Source organism: Manis javanica, chromosome 8, assembly GCF_040802235.1.
Source record: "Manis javanica isolate MJ-LG chromosome 8, MJ_LKY, whole genome shotgun sequence".
Lineage (NCBI taxonomy): Eukaryota > Metazoa > Chordata > Mammalia > Pholidota > Manidae > Manis > Manis javanica.
Window position 1 is genome coordinate 124,691,324 of NC_133163.1, and position 27,492 is coordinate 124,718,815.

The 27,492-nt window shown below is 51.9% G+C and overlaps 2 protein-coding genes and 1 long non-coding RNA gene across 4 annotated transcripts in view; 2 read left to right on the top strand and 1 right to left on the bottom strand.

Moving 5' to 3' along the window:
* The window catches only part of ETFA (electron transfer flavoprotein subunit alpha), a 116,588-nt gene extending 115,988 nt beyond the window's left edge, over positions 1-600 (top strand). For both annotated transcript variants that reach the window (XM_073212233.1, XM_073212232.1), the window contains one exon: positions 304-600. In XM_073212233.1, the coding sequence (XP_073068334.1) occupies positions 304-342 (39 nt within the window). In that variant the 3' untranslated portion in view covers positions 343-600. The remainder of the gene's footprint in view (positions 1-303) is intronic.
* Positions 601-1,043: 443 nt separating this feature from the next.
* LOC108404929 (uncharacterized) lies at positions 1,044-9,823 on the top strand. The gene is made up of 5 exons (XR_012120820.1): positions 1,044-6,106; positions 7,014-7,229; positions 7,862-8,108; positions 8,215-8,454; positions 8,857-9,823. It is a non-coding gene; the product is annotated as an uncharacterized lncRNA (long non-coding RNA).
* Positions 9,824-9,961: 138 nt separating this feature from the next.
* The window catches only part of TMEM266 (transmembrane protein 266), a 170,471-nt gene continuing 152,940 nt past the window's right edge, over positions 9,962-27,492 (bottom strand). The window contains 4 exon segments of the mRNA XM_073212231.1: positions 9,962-10,739; positions 10,741-11,077; positions 12,499-12,561; positions 24,694-24,883. Of these exon segments, the coding sequence (XP_073068332.1) occupies positions 10,511-10,739; positions 10,741-11,077; positions 12,499-12,561; positions 24,694-24,883 (819 nt within the window). The 3' untranslated portion in view covers positions 9,962-10,510.

The following is a 27,492-nucleotide window of genomic DNA, read 5'->3' on the forward strand; positions in this document are numbered from 1 at the left end:
AAACACATGTTCCTCTCAGCACAGACAAGGAGACTTGGCCTTGGTCCCTGGGGTGACTTTCCGAGGTCTGTGGTGGCGTCAGAAGGGCTTCCAGGCAATGAGTGGCCCGTGGTCCTGCCCGCCGTGTGTCCGGGGCCCCCCCGAGGCGGGAAGAGAGACCGGAGGAGAGCAGCGAGGTCCCGGGGGCGGAGAGGAGCCCCGCGGCCTCAGCAGGGACGCGCCTGTTGCCCTCGGCCTCCTGGGAGGCCCTGGGAGCTGCAGTCCCAGCACAGTGAAGGCTCACGCGAATTTTTTTTTTTGCAGGTAGTTCCTGAAATGACTGAACTGTTGAAGAAAAAATGAGTCATGATCTTAAGAGGGAAAATATGTCGAAGTTCTCAAGCTGAAATCATGGAAATTCACAGCTTTAAAAAAAAATTATTGTAACAATCCTTGGAAAGCATGGAGAGCTACATTTCATAATTTGAGGAAAAATTCTAACAGATGCCAGAATGCTTTTCTATGGGACTATTATTGTGCTTTCTTTTTAATTATTTGTGGTTCCAAACAATTATTTTTTGAAATTTTCTAATTGTGGAATAAAATGTATATTAAAACCTTTCTACAGCTTTAAGCCTACAACCAGAAAAATGACTAGCTTCATAAAGAAAGAGAGAAAATTGAAAAAAGGGAGTAAAAAAGCATCATCTTATTTTTTCTCTGTCTGTCTTATCCGTGGGGGGATGTGAGTGAGGGTCCCGCCGGCCTGAGAGGAGGGGCGTGAACTGGCAGATTCAGAGTCAGTCAGGCATGGCCACGAAGTGTGAGTATCATCTCAAACATACTGAGGTCTTCAGAAAACCATCACTAATAAGACAAAAGCAAACCTGTCTTAAGCCTGAACCTGCTGAATGTATTTAGTTGGTTTAAGTTAAATTTTATTTCTATTCCATTTTGTCAGCTTCTAAGACTTTATGTCAGTGAAAGAGATGGGAGTGGAAGAGGGGCTGCTTTGAGACACACTGGCCTCGAATGCTAACAGACAGGTTAGTAATCGTTATACATGTTTGAAATCCTGGTCAGAGAAGGCTCTGACTTTTCTCTTGCCCTCTGATGGCTTCCTTTGGACTCTCTTAGAAGGTAGCCAGGCCTGTGAGTCAGCCACATGTGCAGTCCTTCCCCACTCACCGGGCTGCCTTAGGGCAGAGCTGAGGTCAAGGTACCACAAGGCGCTAGAAGCTGGTACGAGTGCAGGCCCGAGACAGAGGCTGGTGGGCCAGGCCTGTAGGAAGGTGTGTCAGGCATCTGGGGTCAGAAAGACCAGGAGTCAGCAGGCGAGGAGAATGAAAAGAACTGCCACCCTGAAGCAGGTCAGCTTGAGAAGTTAGGGTTAGTTAATTAAATTACCAGGACAAGGGAAACAGCGGGGACAAGATGAGAAGGGACCAGTGATACATGAGGGAAGGGGGCAGAGGGGCCAGCCTGGCGCTGGACTAGTTGAACCTTGTTTGATTTTTGTCATAATCACTTGCTGTGAAACACTTCTAAAAGTTAAATGCCTCTGACATTTCAGCCTTCTTTTAATGAGGTGAGAGGAAAGCAGTAAAATGGACCATAGAGTCCTCAGCAGTGATCTGGTTCAGCCCTCATGTGCAGATAGGGACACTGAGGCAGAGGAGTGAAGAACGTGAAGTGGCTCGTCCACGGCCACACGGTCCGAGTTGCCCTGGTGAAAGTGATTCCTGTATCTTGTTGCTGTCTTTGTGGCTCCTTCCGGGGGCACTGACCTTGCTCAGGGCCTTCTCCCTTCACCCCCTGCCCCTATTGGACACCATGACTGAGGGACAGGGGAAATGCCAGGGTGCTGGCTGAAGAGGTACCCCTGGAACAGGGCTCACTGGCAGTGGGACTGCCCTGCCCCAGCTCCAAGCAGTCGTTCTCTTAACTGTTTACTGTGTACAGCTCATCATCGTTGTAATGGCAGTAAGTGTGGCGCTTAGTGTGTGCCAGGACCATTCTAACACTTGACACATATTAAACCCCTTCAGCCCTCCCAACACCCTGCAAGTTAGATGCTTTTATTATCATCCCTGTTTTACAGATGAAGAATCTGAGGTACAAAGAGGTTATATAACTTGCCCAAACTCAGACAGCTAATAAATAAGAGCCAGACTTTCAGAGTGGCTTCCCGGCTCCAGCGCGCTGGCTTCACCAGGAGGTGCTTCTGCGTCATCTGGTCTCGGAGCAGGGAGGCCTGCCACACAGCGACCTCAGGCCAAGGGCACCAAGTGCCTGGTGCTGGTTAGGCAGGGCACGAACTCAGGATCCTCGCTGAGATGGAGAGATGGTGTTCTGGGTTTGTCTCTCCAGCAGGATTTTATTTAACTTAAAAGCCTTTGTAAGGACCTTCTTAGAGTTTCCCTTTTAAAGGCAGTTGTGTTACATGGGGGCAAAACTATATTATATGCCGGAGGGGGGAATTTGATATGCGCTTTCTGTCCCTGTTTTATTGGAAACCAGCCTGTCAGTTCCCAGTGACTGCCCTTGTGTCTGCTTTCGGTGCAGTAGCCCTTGAAACAGTGCGAAGGAAAGGTGTTCACTGTGGCTTGCTTTACTGTGTGTGTGTGTGTGTATGGTTCCTGCCTGTCTCCCTAGGTTTTTTGAGGTCTTTGATTAGCCTTATACAGCCCCCTGGGACTTTGTGGTCTGGAGTCTCTGAGACAGCAGAGGTCTCTGTAGGCAAAGGCAGTTCCGAGAGGGCAGCTCAAAGGTCCTTACAGCCCTTTAGCTCGAGCAAACAACCTCACTCTGTGGACTGAAGCCCAGTGGGGGCCCTGGTCTTGCTTTTCAGTAGTTGAGAAAGCACGGAATCCAGCTTTTCCCCTACTCTGTTTTTTCAGCAGTACTGTGGGGACTGTTTCCTGCTGGGTTCCTGGCATGCCAGCTGTGTTGTGTGGAACCCTGGAGCGAACACCTAGAAGAGTCTGGCCCAGCCACTGCCCTGCAGTGACTGTGGTCCTAACAGAACAGCATCCTCCGGGCCCTGAGAAGACAGGCTGCAGGAGGCACATACCCCTGCCTTCAAGATTTTGCAACTACCAGGAAAGATGAGATGATTAGAAAAGCAGACAGCATGTAGGAAGCGTAATCAGCAGGTACAAGGAGGGCTGCCTCAGCGTGCCAGCCAGTTACTCCTCAGGGGTGCAGGCTTTGACATAAGCATGTGGGGCAGAAGTGGAAACAGATCACGGATGTTTGAGGCAGTCAGAGGCAGGAACACAGGTCAGGAAGGGGTCGAGGGTGTCAGGTAGTTGAGGCTAGATTGTGGAGGGCATTGACTGACAGGCTGAGGTGTTCGGCCCTTTTCTTCATAGGTTAGTGGTTCTCAGGCTTTGCCCAGAGGAATGTATAGCCCTTCCAGGAGCTGGGCCAGGAATGGTACTGTGAGAGGTGAGGCATAGAGGTCTTTTCCTGATTTGCAGGAAAAATTAATCAATAGAATTTTCCCGATCTTGAGTCTTTCTTCCTTCCATACTTTAGAAAAAAGTATGGGACCCCTTGTCATCTAAGGAATTTTAAGCAGATTCCAAAGTGAACGAACAAGTAGCAAATAGATGTTAAGTAAGGAGGTCAGCAGACACAGATTATTCACAGCTTTTGTTGACTGGACATCTGTTGAGTACTTAAAAACATTGCTAGTTAGTAATTGTTCCTTGTTAGAATTAAATATGGGAAGACTGCTCCACAAAGTGTTGTGTGACTTCCCAAGGCCTTGCCACCTGAACGAGTCACAGGAAGCATCCTCCTGGCAGCAGGGAATGGTTATTGACATTTTTCCAGGAGGGCTCATAACCTAACTTAGAGGAATAACAGCCTGGTGGTACATTCAGGGTGAATGGGGGGAAGGGCAATGGAAACGATTAGGAGACTTGCAGGAATTCACTGGCATTATGCCCTTGATGGGTGCAGTTGAAAGCTCTTTGGTTACTGAACGGATCCCTGGAGATTGTGGAAGTGGGTCCAGCGCTGCGGGTGAGGCTGGCAGAGAGCGGGGCTCCTCCTGGGGCGGCGCGGGGAGCTGTGCCGCCCCGGAGGGCTTGAAGCCCCAGCCCTAAGTGCTGCCTTGGCTCTTTCTGATGGGGCGCCAGCCTGGGTGCATTTCACACTGCGTCTCACAAGGCATTTTTGTTTGATTTGGTTGACATCAAAGTTGGCTTAAGGGGCTGGGAAACCTCTTAACAGAGGGATTTTGTTAGCCATTGCTGAGCTAAAGGAGGCCTGACTGATAAACCTGTAAACAGCCCTTGGGTGACACACTGATGCAATTTTGTATAGCCCTAGGTTTTGGAAAATACTTTGTGGAGAGCCCAAATGAAGAAAAGTTGCTGATAGTTCTTGGTTTATAAAGCATTTTCATGTAAGTTACCCCATCAAAGGTGGATAGGGTAGGAAACAGTGAAGAAAGCAGGCTCTTAGGAGAGAATGGAATTTGCCCCAAATTACAAAGCAAATGACAGAACTGCAACACAAACCAGAATTTTTGGTGAATATTACTTATTAGGAATACTTATTAGGAACCTCCTACGGTTGCATTATGTGCCCTTCGCTAACACAACAATCCCCAAGTGGGTATCAATTTTCCCTCCTTTTTGGATGAAGGAATGGGCTCAGAGGCAACTGCCTGGAGAGACATGGAGCCTGAACTGGATTCGGGGTCCGCAGAGCTTGGCCTTTCTGCTGCACCAGGCTGCCTCCCAGCATCTTCCAGCTTCTCCAAGACTTACTCTCCGGTTTGCATTGCCTCAAAACAGCAAGCTTGTCATTAGAAGCATGGAGCAATGATAGAATTAGTTTATTGAGAAGAAAGCTGGTGTTTGCTTCCTGTGGTGCCTTAACTGGCGAGTGGTCAGGACGAGGTGAGGCTTCCCTTGTGTGACAGCCTCTCTGCCTCCTCCTACTGGTCGTGTGGTGAAAGGCAGGCCACTGCTGCCTTTCTGTGCACTCAACTCCAGTTTGAAGGACTCTTCCCACTGTGGGGCTGCATGGGGAACACGGGTCCAGGGCCTGGGACCTGTGGGGGGCCAAGTCACCAGGACACTCGGGTTCTTGTCCTGGTTCTGTCACTGCCTCAGAAGCACCCTGGCCACACACCTCCTTTGAGGCTTCATTTTCATCACCTATAAAATGGCAAAGTGAACTCAGTGATCTCTCAAGCTATCTTCAGGCTTGAACCTTGAACCTCTGTGCATGTGTTGGAAGATCTGAAACAGCTTAGGTAGATGGAGAAAACAACCCTTTTTGAGAGCTGTTAGACCCAGGGTGATGTGCTGAGCTCTCATCATACAGTATTCCAGTTAAGCGCCATAACCCAAGGTGCAGTAGTATTCCCCACTCTCTGAACCACTCCAGAAGAGAAAACTGAAGGCTGCAGAGCTTAAAACACTTGCTTAAGGACTCAGCTGGGAAGTGGCAGCCTTAAGCCAAAGTCCCCTCGCAACCACATGCCATGTCCTGAGCCCCTCTGGCAGCACAGAGATGAACCTCATCCCGTCTGGGGCAGGCTGACGCAGAGGGAGCAAGATGAGATTCTGAGCTGAGTTCAGAGAGAGCCGTCCAAATAGCCAAGGGAGACGTGTATCCAAGGCAGAAGGCCCAGCCTGGACGAGACACAGAAGCACCAAGAACATGACCAGCTCTGGTCCGCGGCCCCCCTCCTGCCTGACATTCCTTCATTCAGAACCACTCTTGAGTTTGGGGAAGCAGGCTGCTTTGTACTAGAATCCGATCTGGTCTGTACACTGGCTGTCTTCTGTGGCATTTAGCAAACCTGGGTCCCAGAACCTCCTGCTGTTTCTTTATGCAGCTGAGGTGGAGGTGAACCTGACTCGTTATGAGACCTAATTGATGTTGGGGAGGTTCCTAGAGCGCTTGGTGAAAGGTGCCCTGTAAATCTGAGACACAGAAGACTTGTGCCACATTCATCATAGTGTTTAATGTCCTGATTGATCTCCAGGGTAATCAATTTCATTTTTGCTTGTTTCAGGATGAATAAGCAGGCTGCTCCCCTGTGCTGTAGGCTAGGGCCCTGCATGAAATTATGCCAGTGCTGCGCCTCTGGCAGCTTGCTGTAAGTATCGCAGCCGATATTCCATCATTTCATTTGATAATTAAATTTGGCACCAGGAGATGATACCAAACTTTTTAGCGCTAGAGAAAAAGAAAGTCCAGAGTAGTTATAAATGTCAGGGAAACATAGATTTGGGCTTGTACTGGAACAGAAAGGCAGCTAAGGTGCTTCCTGTCTCGGGCACAACAGTGCTGTCTTCCCTCACTCAGGCTGATGCCAGGACATGATTTATAGGCAACAAATGGAGATACACCCGTGGGGATGAACCCAGGAGGGGCTGACTGCCTGGGCTGGCTTTGGGGGCTGGAGACAGGGCACATGTCCACTTCTCTGCACCCATACCAAACTATCGGCGTCTGGGGTAACAGCATTTCCTGGGCAGCCTTCCACAGAAGTGCTGAACGTGAGTAGGCAGTGAAACACCCCAGGCATCTATTATCAATAAGGACAGTTTCTGTTTGGGTCTCCCTTGAAACATTCTCAAAGGGCTTCCCCTTCCATTACATCATTAGCTCTCCCAGCCACCCTCAAGGGGAAGGGGGCCCAGGAGCTAGTATTCCTGTTGCACAGGGGGAAGAAGTGGGTCCAAGGATTCACTTGGAACTATATAGAAGACCAGAAGCGGGGCTGGCTGAGAATCCAGATGCCTGGGCTTTGTGCACAATAGCCCGAGTGGGATGATCCGCACTTCTCTACTGTCCTGAGATGTCCATTCAAAACTTGGGGTTAACTGTGTGTCAGACCCCAAAGTTGTTGGTTGTCTTTGTTAAGAAACTCTACACAGGTGTCCTGTTGACTTGTTTGTAAGGTACTTTCCTTTTAAGAAGGGTTCCTGGAGCCTTATCCCATCTGAGGCTCTCCACAGCTCCCAGAAAGCAGGGCCCCTACTCTCAATCTTCCCCTTCAGAGATGAGGAGCCGGCACCCGAGAGGAGCACGGGGGGCAGAACGGAAGCCTCGATCAGCAGCTCTCTTGAAGCAAGACAGGAGCTCCTGAGCTGAGGGTCATGGGTGGAATGGACACGTCACCCTGAAGAGCATTCCAGGCCACCTGCCTCTGATCGTGCAGGGTCTGCGAAAAGCCCCCCAGTCTGTGTGACTTGATCTGAAAAGCCAAGGTCTGGGTGAGAGGCCTTGCCTGGTGCTGGCTGGGGAGGGGCCAGTTCAGGGGTGGCCTTACAGCTCCCCAGTTCTGGGTGGACTTCGGGTCGAGCCTGCAGGGCCCTGGCCTGGCTTCCCTGTGGGCTGGCCACCAGCACTGCCGGCTCCAAGCGGCGCCCGCGCTGTGGGGTTTGGCATGTCATGGCACCTTGGCCAAGGAATTGTCTGCTCTCCAGCTCCGGTGGTGATGCTGGGCGAGGAGGCTGGCTCTGCAGGAGGGGCCCTGAAAGAGGGTGGGTGATCCCTCTACCTGAAAGGGCCACAGGGGCTAATGGAGGGAACTGCCCAAGGCTGGAGTCCTGATTTCTGTCTCTGGCTCAGTTCCAGGCAGCCCATTTCACCATATTCAGCCTGACCTACATCACCATATCCAACCTAGGCAGACCTGGGTTTGAATCCTGCCACTAGCTTACTAGTTGGCTGTGTGCCCTTGGGAAGTCATTTAATCATTGTGTACCCGTTTCCTCTCCTTTGTAAAGCAGAGAAGCAGCACCCACTTCTCAGGGCTGTGATACAGACAGACTGCAAAGTGCCCCTGTCACAGCAGGAAATGAGTGACTGAGAACCATTACTGTTCTCACCCTCTGGTTTTCAGGGAACAGCGGCTGTTACCCAGACCCACAGTGAGCTCTCTCAAAGGGTGGGCGAGCAAGGGGAAGCCCTTTCCCAGAGCTGCAGACCTCCCAGGGAGCGCGCGGGCTCCATCTCCGCAGATCCGCAGCTGCCCACCAGCCGTGACTCTGGGCTATGGCACCCGGGGGAGCCGTGAAAACCAAAGCTTTTACACTCCACCTCCTGCACTCCAGACCTGGAGGCCCCACCCCACGCCCATCCTCAGGCAGGTAAGTGGCTCCCACTGTCTCTGTGCACCCTCTGATGCTGTGACTGTGCACTCTGCTTGGAGAGGCAGGGACCTGGTAACATTCCCAGTCTAATCTGCTTATGCAGCATTTCTGACACTGGTGGCCTGTTGATGCTTGAAGGCCGCAAGGATCGCTCAGGCAGACTCTGACCTCACAGTGTTTTTGTAAATACCCTGCGATGACCAGTCTTAAAAGTGGTGTTCTTCTGTGGTCTTTCTGGATGGGAAAACCGAGGAAGCGAACAGCAGTGACTTGCCTGGCAGCTTATCCCATCACGCTCCTGTCTGCCCTGTGCTTTGCTCTGGGGTAGAAGTCCACAGCAGAGGTAAGTACTGGCCGGCAGCTGGGGCTCACCCTTGGTACCAGGCAGGCGGGCCCATCTCCCTGTTGGGGTGGCCAGCACTAGCCCAAGAGCTGGGGTGATGGGAGCTCAGCAAGGGGGGTGTCGGAGGTCAGCAAGCTGGGCCTGGCCAAGGATGGTAGTTGCTTGTCGTCCAGCAGATGTAGACCCCAGTTAGGACCCCGCTGGTTCCTGCCTTACCGATTGTAAATCACGTGATGCCCTCCAGCCCATCACGTGCCAGCAGCCGAGCATGACTACTCTGCTCCCAAAAGCTCTGACCTGGGAGCCCCAGCACTCACCACGCTGCCAGGGGGGTCTGGGCTCCAGTGTTAGTGCTTGTCTTCTTAGTGTCTGACCTCACGAAAGATTCTCCAAACTTTCTAGGCCTCAGGTTCTTCATCTGTGAAATGGGGCTACGATACCCACCTCACAGGGTCGTCGAAAGATACAAGGAGCCCAAGTGTATGGAAGCCTTTGCAGAGCACCTGGTAATGGAAGCTGCAGTTACACGGTTGGTGGCCCCCAGTGCCTCAGACACGCCCCAGAAACGGCTTGGTTGGGTGCTGCTGCCTCTAACGCCCGTTTTGACAAACGCTAACCTATCTCCCCATGAATCAGGAGGGTGCTGCCTGCCTGCGTGTGGTGATTTCCCTCCCTTTCTTCCAGTTCAGCCATCTTTCCTGAGTGGCTCTGGGCCAAAGCCTGTGGCTTCATGCAGGGTTCTGGGGCACTAACAGGACTCAGGCCTGGTCCCCGTGCTCAGAGCAGGGGAGGCAGGCAGGGAGGCAGGTGCTGACGAGCCACAGCTCTGCCCAGGCGAGTCCATGGGCCACAGGAGCGCAGAGAGCGCCCCCGCCTGCCGGGGAGGAGCTGGCGGGACGAGCCAGAACAGCCTGGACCGAGTCGGGTGGGAAGGGGGCATGTCAGGAGGGGGCATGGGGGCAGCAAGCCCGCTCACGAAGGGGCTGTGACGACACCGAGAAACCCGGGTGAGGCAACGGGAGCCCTTGAAATTAAAACAATTAAGTCGTCTTCCCTCCTTTTTTTAGACAGAAAACAAAACAGTGGTCACAAACACAAACTCTCTTGGAGGCTTTTCAGCAAGGGAGACGCTAATCAGACAGGCTCAGCAGCCCGGAAGGACCCCCCGAGAAAGGGCATAACCAGAGGCTCGATCTGGGGACCCAGGAGGAAGAGCAGACTTCAAGCGGGGTACCACACTTCACTTCGAACCTGCGGAATCTGAGGCCCCCAAGAGATGGGGCCCTGGGTCGGGGAGCTGTCAGCAAGGCAGGCAGAATTCTGAGCTCCACTTTGGCGGGGAGATGAGGGAAGGGAAGGGGTTGGTCCAGAGTCACACAGTGGGGCAGCCTCACGCCTGGGGCCCGGGGCTCCTCCCGCTCTGTAAGGGCCGCGGGGCTGCCCCAAACCCGAAGGAGCCGCTCTGAATTCCTCACCTGGGTTAGCAGCCAGAGGAAAACCTCTGCCATCTGGAAGTGCTGGTTTTATTATTAGAGCCAAGATTGGAGAACGGCTGTCCCCACTACCCGCCATGAGCCTCCCACCCACCTCCAAATCCACCCCTTTTTGTCCTATGAAGGTGAAAACTAGATTTGTCTTGAAAAGACCCAGAAACACTCATGCCAAATTAGAGAATGAGAACAAAATAGGCTGAGATGGTGGTCTTTGTGTGACCATGTCTGTTCCACCCAGGAGTCCCCACAAAGACAGCCTGGGGTGGGGCCCGAGGGCCGCCCTCACAGTGTGTCCCCAGGGCGCGGGGCGGGGTCAAGAACCAGGCAGCAGAGGAGGCTGAGGGGCCCCTCGCCCTGCCCTGGGGGAGCCGGGCCATACACTGGTTCTGTAAAAAGGGTTTAAAACACCCGAGGCACAAGCACCAGCCTCCCTAGCAGGGCCAGTGGGGGCACCAGCTCTGGGCCTTGAGGTCCGAGGCACCCGCCTGCAGGCCTGGCTATGCCTCCCTGGAGGCAGGGGCACCCTGAGGCCGCCCCCCTCCCAGCCCCCCCACCCGGAGGCTCTAGGCGTCAGGGACCCGGTTCAGCTCCTGCTCTTCGGATTCCAAGGGTCTCGACTCCCCCAGCAGGAGAGCAGCAAGCCGGGCGTGGGTGGCAGGCCTGATCTGAAGGGCAGCGATGCCCTCCTGATTCTTCCGGGTCCGCAGACTTGCTCTGTGCCCTTGCCTGGGGCTGGCTGGGGCTGAGCCTGCCGGGCTGGGCCAGGGGAGGGGGGCTGCGTCCGACGCCCTCCGGGACGGGGTCCCCTGGCAGGGGGCACCACAAGTCCTGGACAGCGTCCCCTGCCACCTGCTGCTGGGCTGATGCTGGCAGTGGCACGGGAGTGGGGCTGGGCCTGTGGGGGGCCGAGCCGCAGTCTGTGGAGGAGCCCAGAGCCTGGCTGCTGTCGCTCCGGGTCCGCGGGATGGAGCTGCGCGCCAAGCGGGAAGTGGTCTCGGAGGTGGCACTGCCACAGGCGCCATGGCTGCCGCTGTCTGGGGGCACGTTGACTGAGAAGAGGTCGGATGAGACGTTGGACTGGTGGATGTCTATGGCGGCCACGCACAAAGCTGGCTCTGGCACAGCGCTGTCTGCAGGAAAGGAGGGGATGCTGGTCACGCTGCCCCCTGCCCCTCCCCCGCGGACCCTGGTAAGGGCGGGTCCAAGCTGAGCCAGGTCGGGGAGCAGTGGTGGGTGGAGGGCAGTGCCTGTGAATGGGCTTTGCTGGGGAAACCTTGGAAGATGGTCCAGTTCTGCTACATTCATGACCCTGAGGGAGGGTGTGCCCCCCCCATCTTGTTGAACTCAAGGGCAGACCTGGGACGAGCCCTGGCCAGGCAGCTGTGAGAACCGGCCTGCGGCACTGCCACATGAAGATGTATAAACCAGCTGTGCTTGCCCTGGCAGTCAACAATGTTCTAGAATAGATGGTAGCTGCTCTGCCCACCGGAGTAAAAATAACCTGGAAACAGAGCCCCTAGCCAGTGGGCCATAGGCCCTTCCTGATTTATTCCGACCACTGAGAAGTGGGGTTCTCTGCCACCACAGCATGAGCCGGCCCCCCTGACTGGCTCGGAAAGTGTTAAGTGCAGGGGCCAGGAATTTGGGCTTCACAGTTGGAGTCATTCAAAGTTTTAAATGGGGCTGGTGTGGGACCAACACGATCAGAGCTGTGCCTTCAGAAGACTGATTCATCTCTGAAGGATGCCCTGCAGGGGGGACGCCGGGGGACACCTTAAAGGGCCCGCAAATGAGAAGCATCCCAGGGCCGGATTACAGGGTGCGGAGTGTGGGCAAGGCTTCTCCCACTGTTGTGGGAAGAGTGGGTCGGGAGAGGCCCGGGCTGGAGATTGTGGTCTTTGAAATCAACAGATTGCATGAGGCTTTGAAAGTGGAGAGAAATAAGAGGGAAGAGGCCTTTAAGGGGCTAAATCGTGGAAAAGAAAAAATCCAGGTGCCTTACACGTCACACAAGATAACACTCTAGCCTTACAGTGGAGCATACAAGGATTTAGGGGCTGTGACATCTGAACTACCAGATTCAAGACATTGGCTAAGCAGAAACAAGACGCTGAAGGACTAGGCGGTAATGTAAAACTCGACCTTTTGCGTAAGTGAGAGTCAACAGTGGCTCCCTGGGACTTTCTCTAGTGCAAGAATAAGGCATAAAGCAAAGGCGTGCCCTCCACCTGCTGCCTGTCGGGCCCAGTTATGCTGTCATCTCACCCCCATCTTGCTCATCCCGAAAGGTCTTTAGCTTGGGAGGCACCAAGGTCACTTAGATTCCAATCCTCTTTTATTTCAGGGTCACACATGCAGCCCTCACTGCTGAGCAGACACTCCTGAACTGGCACCCACAGTCCTACAGCTGGGGTTCGCAGGTGCCAGGAGACGGGCATGCCGGGCTGAGTAGTCCCTACCGACCCTCAGTGCTAGCGGTTGCAGGGCCACATCTGGCAGGGGCCCCACAGAGGTCCTGGTGTGTGCAGAACCGCCCCCAGGGAAGACTCACCGCTGCCGGGCCCGTTGTAGTGCTGACCGACACAGCTGTTCCTGTCACCTCTCACTGCAGCTTCTGGGGGGGGCAGGGACAGAGAAGGGTGAGCGGGACGGCTCACCAGAGACCCCAGAAGCGGAGGCTGCAGCCAGCTTGTTTCCTCTCCCGGTTTTCCCACCCCTGCACCCGTCACCAGGGAGGAAGCACTTGTCTTCCAGAAGCTCTCTGCCACCTCCTCATGTTCCTCGAGACCCAACCGCACGTCTCATTTGCTCCAGGGCTGGGCTGGACTGGGTATCAGGGATCCAGGTTCTGATGAAGCGACCAGCTTGATGTGGGACGTGGGCAGGGTCCTCACCTCTGAGGTCAGGGCTGTGGAGATAGTACCTCAGGGCTTTCACTGGTTGGATGGCCGGAGTCTCTGAAACCACCCGAGATTCTCAGGGCCACCAGAAATGCTATTCTCAGTGTAACGTCTCCAAGCACCATCTAGAGCCCCTCAGCCAGCCACAGAGGCTGACCCTCAGTGAAGGCCCCTCAGCTCGGTCCAGGACACACAGGGATGGGCCCAGGGGGGCTGGGCCTGCCTCACCACACACACGATTCCTGGCACATGGGTACTTAATGAACAGTCACTGCATAACCAGTGAGAGGGGGTAAAGCTGTCCAAGTCAGGGGAGATGACATGAGAACAGGGTCTCAAATACTGGTTCATCAACCTGACAGGAGTGGGAAGGATGGAGAGAGAGGAGAGGTGGCCTGAGAACATTAAGAGAAGCAGACGACAGGAGACCCAAATGCCATCCTGCGGAGAATGGCCTCGTCCCCGCAGCAAGGGCCACAGAACAGCCGGAACGAGTGTGAGTCTTAAACCCATGTTCTTTCCTCATACCACTCACCCTTTTGCAGCTTCTTTGCAACTTGGTGTGAGGCCCTCCCGGGTCCAGACTGACAACTCCAGGGCTCCCCCATATCTGCAGGGCCCCCCATGACGTAAACACATTAGGAGGCCAGCGATAGCAGAAACCTCAACCTGCCTCCATTAGCACACAGGCCACTCCTCTCCCAGGGGTGAACACTGTGCCAGCTCTGCTTGGCGGAGGGAAGGCCCAGACCAGCTGGCCTGGTGCACCTCTGGGGGGATCTGAGCGCTGGCGCAGCATGGGGCGGGGGGACACAAGGTTCACTGTGATATACCGTGAAACTGTGGCATTCCCACTGGGGGCTGTAATTCGTGTGTTATAGGTGAACCTCAAAACTAATAAATTTGGGAGGGAAGTATTAATGACTACACAGGGGCACAGTGAACTTGGCAGGCCCCAAAGCCTGGAACTTTGCAGCCTGGGTTTTAAAAATGATTTGTGCTGGAGCAAGTCTAAACAGAAGCTGATCCTAGTTAGTCTGTGACCTGCTGGCAACTGTGAGAGGGCAGGAGCTGCTTGGCAGGGCTGCCTGCCCCCAGCAAGCAAGGCACTCTCCAGGGGCTTCTGAGACTTAGTGCTCATGTTTGCAGGTTAATCCTCAGACTTTCTGTGTATTACTGTGACACGGGTGGGCCTTAGAGCCGTCACTGGCCCGAAGGTCATTGTTAGCAGCAAATGCTGACCTTTTTCCAGCTCCAGAGCAGCCCAGGGCGCCCCTAGCTTGTTTGGTCATAATTTCTAATGTCATGGAAATCCCTCCCTGGACACAGCTGCTGGTCACAGAGAGATCAGCTAAGGATGCCCTGTCTCCCTGGCCCATTCGAGGCTGTAAATCATGCATGCCACTTGCTATCTCCCCAAGCTTCTGCCCTCTGCCTCAGAGACACTGGCTTTGCTATTGATGACTCGGAGGGCTGGTGGTGAAGTGGCAGATGGTGGAATGCACAGTGGTGGCCGTATAGGCTGGGGCAGGGATGCCTCCAGAGAGCAGGCAGGTGGGGGATGTCGTAGGGGAGATAAAGGAGGGCAGGGGTAGGATCCCAGGATTAGAGGGGAGGGGTCCCCAGGATGCATGTTCGGCACTCTAGGGAGGCCTGAGACACTGTCCCTCCCCGCATCTCCAGGAAGGTCAGCACAGACCGCGGGACACCCCCTGGCTGGTCAAACTGACCCTCAACGGGCCTCAAGTCTGACCCAGCTTTCTCCGTTCTTACTCTGCCTTCCTCCTCTTCCTCCTGGACGTTGCCCACTACAGGGACTGCAGAGAGAAGAGCAGAATGGAGAGGCAGGGAATCAGAGCTTCACAGCACTCCTAGGGCGCGTGGGATTATTTTAAAGGCTTGGTTTGTTTGCCGACTCTCCAAGCCCAGATCTTAAAGGCCTGTGGACCCAAATGTGACACCGGGTGACCAGGGCCTGGAGGTCTTCAGCTGCAGGACAATAATGGCCATGCTGTTATTTCAGGAGCTAAGGGTCCTAATGAGACAGAGACGTGCCACGGAATGTGTGGCTGGACTGGACATGTTTACCTGAGTTTAGCTGCTTACAGGTGGGCACACCTGAAGAGAGAACAGCATGGGGCGGGCCCAGGCCCCAGGTGAGCTGCAGCCTTGAAATGGGCTGCAAGCGACAAGCAGGTCCCCACTGCTGCGGGCAGAGCAAGGGGCTCCTCCAGGTCACTCCGCTCCATCAAGGAGGACCACCCTGGGACTGGCCAGGAACACAACGCACACAGCACTTACTGAACCAAAAGATGCTTCGCTTCACTTGGGCAAAAATAAAAATGGAGTGGAAGGAGATGAGGCTGGGGAGGCTGCCAGGGACAAGATCACCAGCGACCTTATATGCCACCTGCTGAATCACTGTGTCTCCTTGAAATATATATGTTGAAGTCCTAACCCTCAGTACCTCAGAATGTGATCTTATTTGGGAAGGGGGCTGTTGCAGATGTAAGTAGCTAAGGCGAGGTCACACTGGAGGGTAAGCTCCTAGCCCAGCGTGACAGGGGTCCTTATAAAAAGGGAAATTTGGATACAGACAGACAAGGAAAACACCTTGTGAACATGAAGGCAGAGATCGGGGTGGTGCTTCTATAAGCTAAGGAAGGCCAAGGATCCTCAGCAAACCATAGAGCCAAGGGGAGAGGCAGGAACAGAGCCTCCCTCCGGCCCTCAAAAGGAACCAGCCCTGCCAAGACCTTGGCCTCAGACTTCAGCCTCCAGAACTGTGAGGCAGTGAACTCCTGCTGTTGAAGCCACTTCAGTGTGTTTCAGCGGCCCTAGCAAACACCAACCAAGGTCAGGGATGACATGAAAATTTTAGAAAGATCACTGTGTGTTGTGTAGGACTATAGGGGATGCAGGATTATAGAGGGCACCTATGGGGGCAAAGCTGAGGTCAAAGGGCCGGGTGAGGTCCAGAAATAAGGAAGGCTGAGCAAAAGGGATGATGACAGGGCATGTTTCACGACATGTGCAGGCAGCAAGGCCAGCAGGGTCGCTGGTGGGCTGTGAGTCAGGGTCTGCAGAGCTCTGGCAACTGGGGCAAAGGCAAGAACCAAACAATCCACAGCTGAACACAGATGAACGTAAAGGTCTGCAAAGCTAACTGCCCAAGAATGTGCTACAGGGAGCCATGTGGAGAAATGTGGGGCTGGGTGAGCCTAGGCCAGGCAGCTACCGAAAGGCTACATCACTGGTGTCACGGGGTACAGAACAGAAGAGCAGTGGTGGCCCCTCAGCACTTGGCCCTGGCCTTGCAGCCCCCCAAGAACTGAGTTGAGTCTGGATATCACTGTGAGAGTGGCCACAACATTGGTGTGCTCAGGAAGGGGCAGCACAGCAGAAGCTGGGAGACCTTGTCCCTGAGGACTGGCTGTGGGGATGCAGGGGACGGTCCCTGGAGGAGAAACCACTGGGGCCAGTCTCAAAAAGGAGGCCTCAGCTGGGAGGTCACCCACAGACAGACACATCAAGCTGTGGCCAGTGGAGAGGCGGACACCAGGGGCAGCTCAGCTCAGGAAGAACTTTCTAACAGGCAGAGCCATTTCGATTTGAGTTAGCAGTGCTTCCCTTGTTGGTCTGCAGTGCCTGTTCTTAAAGGAAGGCAAGCTAAGGACATGAAGCTTCTTGGCAGGGGTTACAGATGGGGTCAGTGCATCGGCTGAAAGGGCTGAATTCAGAGGTCCCTCCTAACCCCCGAATTCTATAATTCTACGAGCTGAAGGTCTCTCAAATGTCATAACAGCAATTGCCCCATTTCCCAAAATCTGTTCACCGTGCCTTACAGCCTACAGAGCTTTCTCAGCCCTGCAGCTCCTCATGTTTCTGTGAGGCAGACAGAGCTGGAGTTAGGAGTCTGCATTACAGAAGGGAGAACTGGAGCCCCCAGTCATGGAGCCGCCGGGCGGCAGTCTGGGGCGCTGGCCTCTTGCCTCCCCACCCTGCCTGCTGTACTCGGTGCCCTGGCAAGGGGAACACAGCATGCCAAGGTGAAGTGGGTCCTCGATCAAGGGCTGCAGGTTCCCACAGCCTGGGATCAAAACCCAGCACCATCATTTCCTGTGTGTGACCCTGTGAAATTCTCCTTATTTTTGGGTCTGTTTCCTCCTTCATATAAGAGAAAGGACATATGAGGATGAAACAAGATCACACTGTAAAAAGCTTCCCTTGGAAAAGTGAGTGGAGGAAACGGCTCAAGATGGTGGCATGAGTAGGGCGGCAGAAATCTCCTTCCAAAACCATACATATTTTTGAAAATACAACAAATACAACTATTCCTAAAGGAGACACCAGAGGATACAGTACAACAGCCAAGCTACATCTACATCTGCGAGAACTCAGCATTTCACAAAAAGGGTAAGATACAAAGCTGTGACCAAGCAGGACCTGAGCACTCCCCCCACCCCAGCTCACCAGCGGGAGGAAAGTAATCAGGGTGGGAGGGAGTGGAAGCACAGGACTGCTAAATAACCAGCCCTAGTAATCTGCACCGGGAGCACAGACACACATCGCATGGTGTAATGGATATTAGAGGAAAGGAAAAGTAAAATCCGAGACGGAGACTGCGACTGGGTCCCCACAGCCGGCTCCCCTGGGGCCAAAGAAAGGCGGGTGCTTTTTTAAGTCTTAATGGGACAAGGGCTTAACAGCTGGACAAAATCGTCCTGGCACACCCAGCCCACCAGGCTGGGAATCTTAAGGAACTTCAGGCGCCCTAACCCCCTGGGTGGTAACACAGCTCTGAAACCCCTCACGGCGATAAGCAGCCTGCCATTCAGCCCCACCCCCACTGGTGCTGGAAGCAAACCGACTGACCTGCCGCAGCTGCAGAGCAGCCAGGGAGCAGCCCCACCCACAGCAACCACACAGTCTCCTCCCAGGGCGCAGCTGACTGGGACAGACCCAGAGGTGCCACCGGTGTGCAGCTGTCGGCACAGACAGAGGAAGCCGGAGCAAGGACCAGAAGGCGCAACGGGGAACCGTTCTCACAGGAGAACACACCCGGCATGTCTGCAACTCCCCACAGTGCCCTAGGCTGTCCTGCTGTTCACCCCGCCCACGGCAGCTCAGGTGATTGACCCAGAGGATACCCGCTGCACCCGGTTGATCGGCACAGGCAGAGGAAGCTGCAGCAAGATCCGGAAGGCATGAACGGGCACTGTTCTCACAGAAGAAAACACCAGGTGCGTCTGCGAGCCCCTGCAGCGCTCTAGTCTCTCCCGAGGTGCGCCCCGCCCATGGCAACTCAGGAGAGTATCCGAGACTGTTCCCTGTGCAGGTAACAGGCACAGGCAGCGGGGAAGGGCCAGGCGACCAGCAGGCAAGAAGGCACTTTGTTCTCCCATATGACACATGCGCCACCTGCCATGAAAAGGCAGGAGAACCGACTCCAGTCAAAAATCACTCAGACGATGCCAGAGAGAGGGCCTGGCAGGATAGATATAACCAATCTTCCTGAAAAAGAATTCAAAATAAAAATCATACTCATGTGGACGGATCTGCAGAGAAATATGCAAGAGCTAAGGGATGAATCCAGAGGGAGATCACAGAAATGAAACAATCAATAGGACTTAAGAGCAGACGGGATGAGGTGCAAGAGACTGTTGATGGAACAGAAATGAGAGAACAGGAACACAGAGAAGCTGACGCAGAGAGACATGAAAGGATCTCTAGGAATGAAAGAATATTAAGAGAGCTGTGTGACCAATCCAAACAATATTTGCATTATAGGGGCACCAGAAGAAGAAGAAGAAGAGAGAAAAAAGGATCGAAAGTGTCTTTGAAGAAATAATTGCTGAAAACTTCCCCAAGCTGGGGAAGGAAATAGGCTCTCAGGCAATGGAAGCCCACAGATCTCCCAAAACAATGGACCCAAGGAGGACAACACCAAGACACATAATAATTAAAATGGCAAAGATCAAAGACAAGTACAGAGTATTAAAGGCAGTCAGAGAGAGAAAAAAGTTCACCTGCAAAGGAAAACCCATCAGGCTAACATCAGACTTCTCATCAGAAACCTTACAGGCCAGAAGAGAATGGCATGATATACTTAATGCAATGAAAAAGAAGGGCCTTGAACCAAGGATACTGTATCCAGCACGACTATCATTTAAATTTGAAGGAGGGATTCAACAATTCCCAGACAAGGAAAAGTTAAGGAAATTTGCCTCCCACAAACCACCTCTACAGGGTATTTTAGAGAGACTGCTCTAGATGGGAGCACTCCTAAGGCTAAATAGATGTCTCCAGAGAAAATAAAATCACATCAAAGAAAGCAGACCAACCAAATACTAACTAAAGGCAAAAAATAAAAACAACTATCCACAAAAGCAGTCAAACAAAGCAAACAAAAGAGTACAGAATAAAACACCTAACATATGAACAATGGAGGAGGAGGAATAAGAAGGGAGGGACATAAAGAATCATCAGACTGTTTCTAATGAGGTAATAAGAGAGTTAAATTAGATGGTTAGATAGCAAAGAAGCTACCCTTGAACCTTTGGTAACCACAAAACCAAAGCCTCAATGGCAATAACTACATATCTATCGATAATCACCCTTATTGTACATGGACAGAATGCACCAATCAAAAGACACAGAGTAACAGAATGGATAAAAAGCAAGACCCATCTATATGCTGCTTACAAGAGACTCACCTCAAACCCAGTGACATACACAGACTAAAAGTGAAGGGATGGAAAAAGATACTTCATGCAAACAATAGAAAAAATCAGGTGTTGCAGTACTTGCAGCAGACAAAACAGACTTCAAAACAAAGAAATGAACGAGATAAAGAGGAACAATACATAATGGATAAAGGCGTCAGTCCAACAAGAGGATATAACCATTATAAATATATATGCACCCAACACAGGAGCACCAGCATATGTGAAACAAATACTAACAGAATTAAAGGAGGAAACAGAACACAATGCATTCATTTTGGGAGACTTCAATACACCACTCACTCCAAAGGACAGATCCACCGGACAGAAAATAAGTAAGGACACAGAGGCACTGAACAACACACTAGAACAGATGGACCAAATAGACATCTACAGAACTCTACATCCAAAAGCAACAGGATACACATTCTTCTCAAGTGCACATGGAACATTCTCCAGAATAGACCACATACTAGGCCACAAAAAGAGCCCCAGTGAATTCAAAAAGATTGAAATTCTATCAACCAACTTTTCAGACCATAAAGGTATAAAACTAGAAATAAATTGTACAAAGAAAGCAAAAAGGCTCACTAACACATGGAAGCTTAACAACATGCTCCTAAATTATCAATGGATCAATGACCAAATTAAAATAGAAATCAAGTAATATATGGAAACAAATGACAACAACAACACAAAGCCCCAACTTCTGTGGGATGCAGCGAAAACAGTCTTAAGAGGAAAGTATATAGCAATGCAGGCATATTTAAAGAAGGAAGAACAATCCCAAATGAATAGTCTAACAACACAATTATCGAAATTGGAAAAAGAAAAACAAATGAGGCCTAAAGTCAGCAGAAGGAGGGACATAATAAAGATCTGAGAATAAATCAATAAAATTGAGAAGAATAAAACAACAGAAAAAAATCAATGAAACCAAGAGCTGGTTCTTTGAGAAAATAAACAAAACAGATAAGCCTCTAGCCAGACTTATTAAGAGGAAAAGAGAATCAACACACATCAACAGAATCAGAAATGAGAAAGGAAAAATCATGACAGACCCCACAGAAATACAAAGAATTATTAGATAATACTATGAAAATCTATATGCTAACAAGCTGGAAAACCTAGAAGAAATGGAAAACTTCCTAGAAAAATACAACCTTCCAAGACTGACTTAAGGAAGAAACAGAAAATCTAATTAAACCAAATACCAGCAAAGAAATTGAAGCAGTAATCAAAAAACTATGCAAGAACAAAATCCCCAGGATAGATGGATTTACCTCAGAATTTTATCAGACATACAGAGAAGAAATAATACCCATTCTCCTGAATTTTCAAAAAAATAGAAGTGGCGGGAATACTCCCAAACTCATTCTATGAAGCCAACATCACCCTAATACCAAAACCAGGCAAAGACCCCACCAAAAAAAGAAAATTATAGACCAGTATCCCTAATGAATGTAGATGCAAAAATACTCAACAAAATATTAGCAAACCAAATTCAAAAATACATCGAAAGGATGATACACCATGACAAAGAGGGATTCATCTCAGGGAAGCAAGGATGGTACAACATTCGAAAATCCATCAACAGCATCTACCACATAAATAAAAAGAAGGACAAAAACCACACAATCATCTCCATAGATGCTGAAAAAGCATTCGACAAAATTCAACATCCATTCATGATGAAAACTCTCAACAAAATGGACATAGAGGGCAAGTACCTCAACATAATAAAGGCCATATATGATAAACCAACAACGAACATGATACTCAACAGCCAGAGGCTGAAAGCTTTTCCTCTAAGATCGGGAACAAGACAGGGATACCCACTCTCACCACTGTTATTCAACGTAGTACTGGAGGTCCTAGCCACGGCAATCAGACAAAACAAAGAAATATAAGGAATCCAGATGGGTAAAGAGGATGACATGATATTGTACATAAAAAACCCTAAAGAATCCACTCCAAATTACTAGAACTAATATCGGAATTCAGCAAAGTTGCAGGATACAAAATTAACACACAGAACTTTGTGGCTTTCCTATACACTAACAATGAACTAATAGAAAGAGAAATCAGGAAAACAGCTCCATTCACAATTGCATCAAAAAGAATAAAATACTTAGGAATAAACCTAACCAAGGAAGTGCAAGACCTATACCCTGAAAACTACAAGACACTCATGAGAGAAATTAAAGAGGACACTAACAAATGGAAACTCATCCCATGCTCTTGGATAGGAAGAATTAATATTGTCAAAATGGCCATCCTGCCCAAAGCAATCTACAGATTCAATGCAATCCCTGTCAAAATACCAACAGCATTCTTCAACGAACTGGAACAAATAGTTCTAAAAATTCATATGGAACCTCCAAAGACCCCGAATAACGAAAGCAATCCTGAGAAGGAAGAATAACGTGGTGGGGGGGGGATCTCACTCCCCAACTTCAAGCTGTACTACAAAGCCACAGTAATCAAGACAATTTGGTACTGGCACAAGAACAGAGACCAGTAGAACAGAATAGAGTCCAGATATTAACCCAAACATATATGGTCAATTAATATATGAAAAAGATCCAAAGACATACAGTGGGGAATGTCAGCCTCTTCAACAGCTGGTGTTGGCAAAACTGGACAGCTACATGTAAGAGAATGAAACTGGATCACTGTCTAACCCCACATACAAAAGTAAATTCGAAATGGATCAAAGACCTGAATGTGAGTCATGGAACCATAAAACTCTTAGAAAAAAACATAGGCAAAAATCTCTTGGACATAAACATGAGTGACTTCATCATGAACATATCTCCCTGGGTAAAGGAAACAAAAGCAAAAATGAACAAGTGGGACTACATCAAGCTGAAAAGCTTCTGTACAGCAAAGGACACCATCAAGAGAACAAAAAGGTACCCTACAGTATGGGAGAATATATTCATAAATGACAGATCCGATAAAGGGTTGACATCCAAAATATATAAAGAGCTCACGCACCTCAACGAACGAAAAGCAAATAATCCAATTAAAAAATGGGCAGAGGAGCTGAACAGACAGTTCTCCAAAGAAATTCAGACGGCCAACAGACACATGAAAAGATGCTCCACATCACTAATCATCAGAGAAATGCAAATTAAAACCACAATGGATATCACTTCACACCAGTAAGGATCGCCACCATCCAGAAGACAAACAACAAATGTTGGTGAAGTTGTGGAGAAAGGGGATCCATCCTACACTGCTGGTGGGAATATAAATTAGTTTAACCATTGTGGAAAGCAGAATGGAGGTTCCTCAAAAAACTCAAAATAGAAATACCATTTGAGCCAGGAATTTCACTCCTAGGAATTTACCCCAAGAATGCAGCAGCCCAGTTTGTAAAATACAGATGCACCCCTATGTTTATCGCAGCTCTATTTACAATAGCCAAGAAACGGAAGCAACCTAAGTGTCCATCAGTAGATGAATGGATAAAGATGTGGTACATATACACAATGGAATATTATTCAGCCATAAGAAGAAAACAAATCCTACCATTTGCAACCACATGGATGGAGCTAGAGGGTATTATGCTCAGTGAAATAAGTCAGGTGGAGAAAGACAAGTACCAAATGATTTCACTCATTTGTGGAGTTTAAGAGCAAAGCAAAAACTGAAGGAACCAAACAGCAGCAGAATCACAGAACCCAAGAATGGACTAACGGTTACCAAAGGGAAAGGGACTGGGGAGGATGGGTGGGAAGGGAGGGATAAGGGCGGGTAAAAGAAAGGGGGCATTACAATTAGCATGTATAATGTGGGGGGGGAGTACGGGGTGGGCTCTACAACACAGAGAAGACAAGTAGTGATTCTATAGCATCTTACTACACTGATGGACAGTGACTGTAATGGGGTATGTGGGGGGGACTTGGTGATGGGGGGAGTCTAGTAACCATAATGTTGCTCATGTAATTGTAGATTAATTAAACCAAAGTTAATTAATTAATTAAAAGTTTCCCTTGGAAGGGTTGCATGAATCTTAGTTCCCTTACCTTTTGGTAAAAAGTGTGAACCTAGGGGTGCATTCTGGATTATTGGGGGAAGGCCGTATTTCAAAGAATGTCTTGGTCAAGTGATGAATTCCCTTAACCATCATTTTAGCGGTATATTTTCAGGCGTGATTTGAGCAAGGAGGACTCAGACATGAGCAGGAAAGGGAGAAGGACCAATGTTTGATGCTCCCAAGACCCCTCTGAGCTCTGTACTGGCCACAGATTCCAATCCCTGTCCCCCCCATAACCCCCGTGCTGAGGCTGATCCCTAGCCTCAGGCTATCAGAACACAGCCTCCCCAAACCTACGTGGCTGGGCCAGCAGGCAAGGGTGTTTTCAGCCCGTCACAGAAGCCCTCTACCTGACACGTTCTGCAGCTCTGGGGGCCACCCGCACCCCCTTGCCGGAGCCTCGGGACTCTGCGAGGAAAGCCCAGCATTCTTGCCGGTTGACAGCTAGCAGCACCCAGGCCCAGGAAGGTGAAGGCCCTCATACAAGGCAGAGAGCTGGCCTTCTGTGCAGTACTCTGCCCTGGGTCACGGCCCGTGATCCCTCCTCCAGTAATATCACCTGCACATCAGTTTGCTACCATCTGTAAGATGCTGGGTTTTCTGGCCCCAGTTTTGTGCTTATTATCTGGGCTCTGGTGGGCCAGGAAGTCCAGTAGGAAAAGTGCCAGGCCTCTAGCTTGAGGCCTCCTCTACCATTTAGCTGTGATGTGCCTTGGGCGACTTTGCCGGGTCTCAGTTCTTCATAGAACAGGAAAGTCATACTTCCTCCAGCGGTAGCCATGAGGAAAGGGGGATACTGTGTGCAAAGCTTGCCAGTGGCTCATATGAAGCAGGCACAGGCCACTAAGAGGACTTCGAGTCAAGGTAGCTTGACTAAAACACTTTCTCCTGGGCTCAGAAAGGCAGTCCCAAGGGCACTGATCTGAGGGGCCCCCAACCATGGGCCGAAGAGGGGGCGCAGCGCCGCAGGGAGACATGTCCCAGGTCCAGGACACTTCCCCAGAGCTCCAAGATCAGGGGGGTGGGGGGCAAGGGGCCCCCATGGCGGGACCGAGGGAGGCCAGGGGCGCGCTCACCTTGCGAGGGCTGCAGGTCCTCCGCGATGCTCTCGGCGGCCACCTCCACTGCCCACGTGCCGGCCTCCACCCCCTGGTAGCGGCCTCGCGGCTGGCTGAGCACGTGCGGGGCCTGCAGGGCCGCCTCGCGCTCCGCAGCCAGGTCCAGGTCCTGCTGCGCCAGGTGCGCCCGCAGCTGCCGGACCTCAAACTGCAAGACGGAGAGGGGCGGTGGGTGGTGGGCAGCACAGGCCCAGCCATGAAGTCGGGGTGCTTAGCTCTTTGGGGGGTGGGGAGGAGTGGGCCGAGCACCCGCAGGCTGGACGGGGCGTTCCTTGCACATCTCCCAAAAGCTCTGATTGCAGAGACCTTCAACGTTCATGGAGCCACCTCCGAGGGACAGTGTGTTCCCGTGTCCCGCCCCTGATGCCGTGGGGTCGGGCCCCCCCGCGGCTACAAGGCCACCGTGGCTTGTGGGAGGAGCGCTGGAGGAGGAGTTGGGAAAACCGGGCGTGAAGACGGCTGTAGTTACTGCCAAAAAGTCCGGCCCAGGTGCTGCTCATCAAAGTGAACCCCTTAATTCAGATTTCTGACCCAGGTGATGAATGGAAGACAGGAAAGCCCAGGATGGGCACGGCCAGCGTGACCAGGCCTGGGGGCCCATCTGGCAGCACGTGCTCCCTGGCCGCCGGCGGGCCCCTTGTCTTCCGTGAACACCACGGCCCTCGTCTGGGAAGTGCCCCAGGGCTGCTGGGCGGGGATCTGGTCGCACCCCACGGCCTACTGGCCAAGTTCCTCATTGGTAAAAATGGGGTTTTCACTGCACAGAGCTCTTCCACAACTTGGATGCTTCATAGGACCCTGAAGCACTTTGATTTAGTCCCTTTTGTTGGGGAGAGCTTCCTAAAGAGGCTCCGTATGCCTCTCGGGTGTGTGTAGAGATGGCTGCTCACACTCGGGCCTTCCTGGGCCTTGTGGGCAAAGGTCAAGTTTGGGCCTGACGCCAAGGCGGCCGTGGGCTCAGCAGCAAGGGGCGCCTGCACTGCTGCCTAGTGTTCCAAGTTCAGGCTGCGTGGCTTCTGCACAGCCTCCGGTCAAATCCCCAAAGGCCTGGCTGCGGGTGGGGGGTGAGGGGCGGGACAGTGTCCCAGGGAGGCCCCGGGCCTGGGCTCCCTACCTGGGAGCTGACCTACTCGCCCATCATGCCCAGTCTCTGGCCCTGAGCCCCCCCTGCCATGCTGGGCCTGTGTCCAACTCCCCACCCGACAGCAACACAGAACTAGGTCCCGGGAATCCCGAACGACCAGGCCCAATCAGGGCACTTCACTGTGCCCCCAGCCTGCTCCTCAGGCGGCTTCCTCTCACTTTGGCTGTTGCCATAAATGTGACCATCGCCCTTGCTTCCTTCCTCACCTTCCCTCACCCCGCCATCCAGTCTGCTCCCAAGTGCTCCCCCAAGCCTGCCCACCGCCCTCCACCTCCAGCGCCTGAATGGCTGCGGCCTCTACCGCCCACCACTGCCGCTTCTCCAACAGGAGTCAGAGGGATCCTCATAAACCCAGATCAGATCATGTCACCCCCTTGTCTATAAAGCTCAGCTGGGAAAAAGCCCAAACTCCTTCCACTTAGTTTACAAAGCAGGTGCCTGTTCTGGCCCTGCTGAACCTGGCCACTCCAACTCCTTCACTCTCCCTGCCCTGTCCCTGAGGCCCAGGCCTTTTTGTAGTTCCTTCCTTAAATACACCAAGTGTGTTTTGGGCTCACGGCCACTTACCCAGCTGTGTTCTCTGTTCCTAGCTCACACGGCCAGCTCCCCCGAAGAGAGGACTTCTCCCACCCCACCGAAGCCAGCCACCCAGGAACTCTGTCACATCACCTGTTTGAATTCTCTACATTCCACTTAGCACCTTCTCATATTTTTGTTTGTCTTAATGTTTTATTTTTCTTTTGATGAGAATGAAATACACAAAGCCCTCACCAACACTAGAATGGCCAGGCAGCAAACCAGGGCTTGGACAACTTCCCAATGTTGTCCACAGGTGTTGTCCCTGGGACCACTTAGTGTTGCCGGGCTCATAAGCATACTGCCTAAGCTGCCTCTGTGCCAGAAGCAGGGTGGGGGCTGCGGCAGAAGGTCCCATCATTTGATGGAAGGACTTTCACTCTGTCCTCCTTTTCAGCCCTACACCTCCCCACAGGCTCCTTCCTGGCCCAGTTCCCACATGCAGAGCTGTGGATAAAATGAGAGTTCCTGTGGCAGGATTCTCACCTGGCCCTGGTTGACTAGCTCACTGCACACCTGTGGACAATACATGGCTGTTGACTCTATATGAAGAGCTCCGCCCAGTGCTCTGGGCGCAACACGGTGGCAGGGCTGCAGGGCTGCAGGAGAGCAGAGCAGAGGCTGGAGTGGTGGCAGTGCCGAGGACAGAGGCCCAGAGCACGGCTGTGCAGACAGAGGGGCCCAGGGGCAGAGACCGGCTTGCTGCATGCAGACTCTCTCTGAGTGAACGGGATGCTAGTGACTGACCTGCCACCTGGAAATAAAGTTGGGTATAACCCTTTCACCCCAAGAACGTTTGCTGTCAATTTCTTTGGTCACATTGAATCCATAGCGAACTTGCCCGGGGCTGAAACCCATTGGCAAGACAAGAGCCCTATGGTTCTATTTCTCCCGAGGACAAATCTCTTGACTCTTGTAGGGGGTATCTGGGTGGGGGAGTCCGGTCTCTAGGCTGTGCATGATCTGTACACAAATATGTGTACAGACTTTTAGCCACACCCCTCCCCTGTGGTCAGCTTCAGATTCACCCCCTTCCT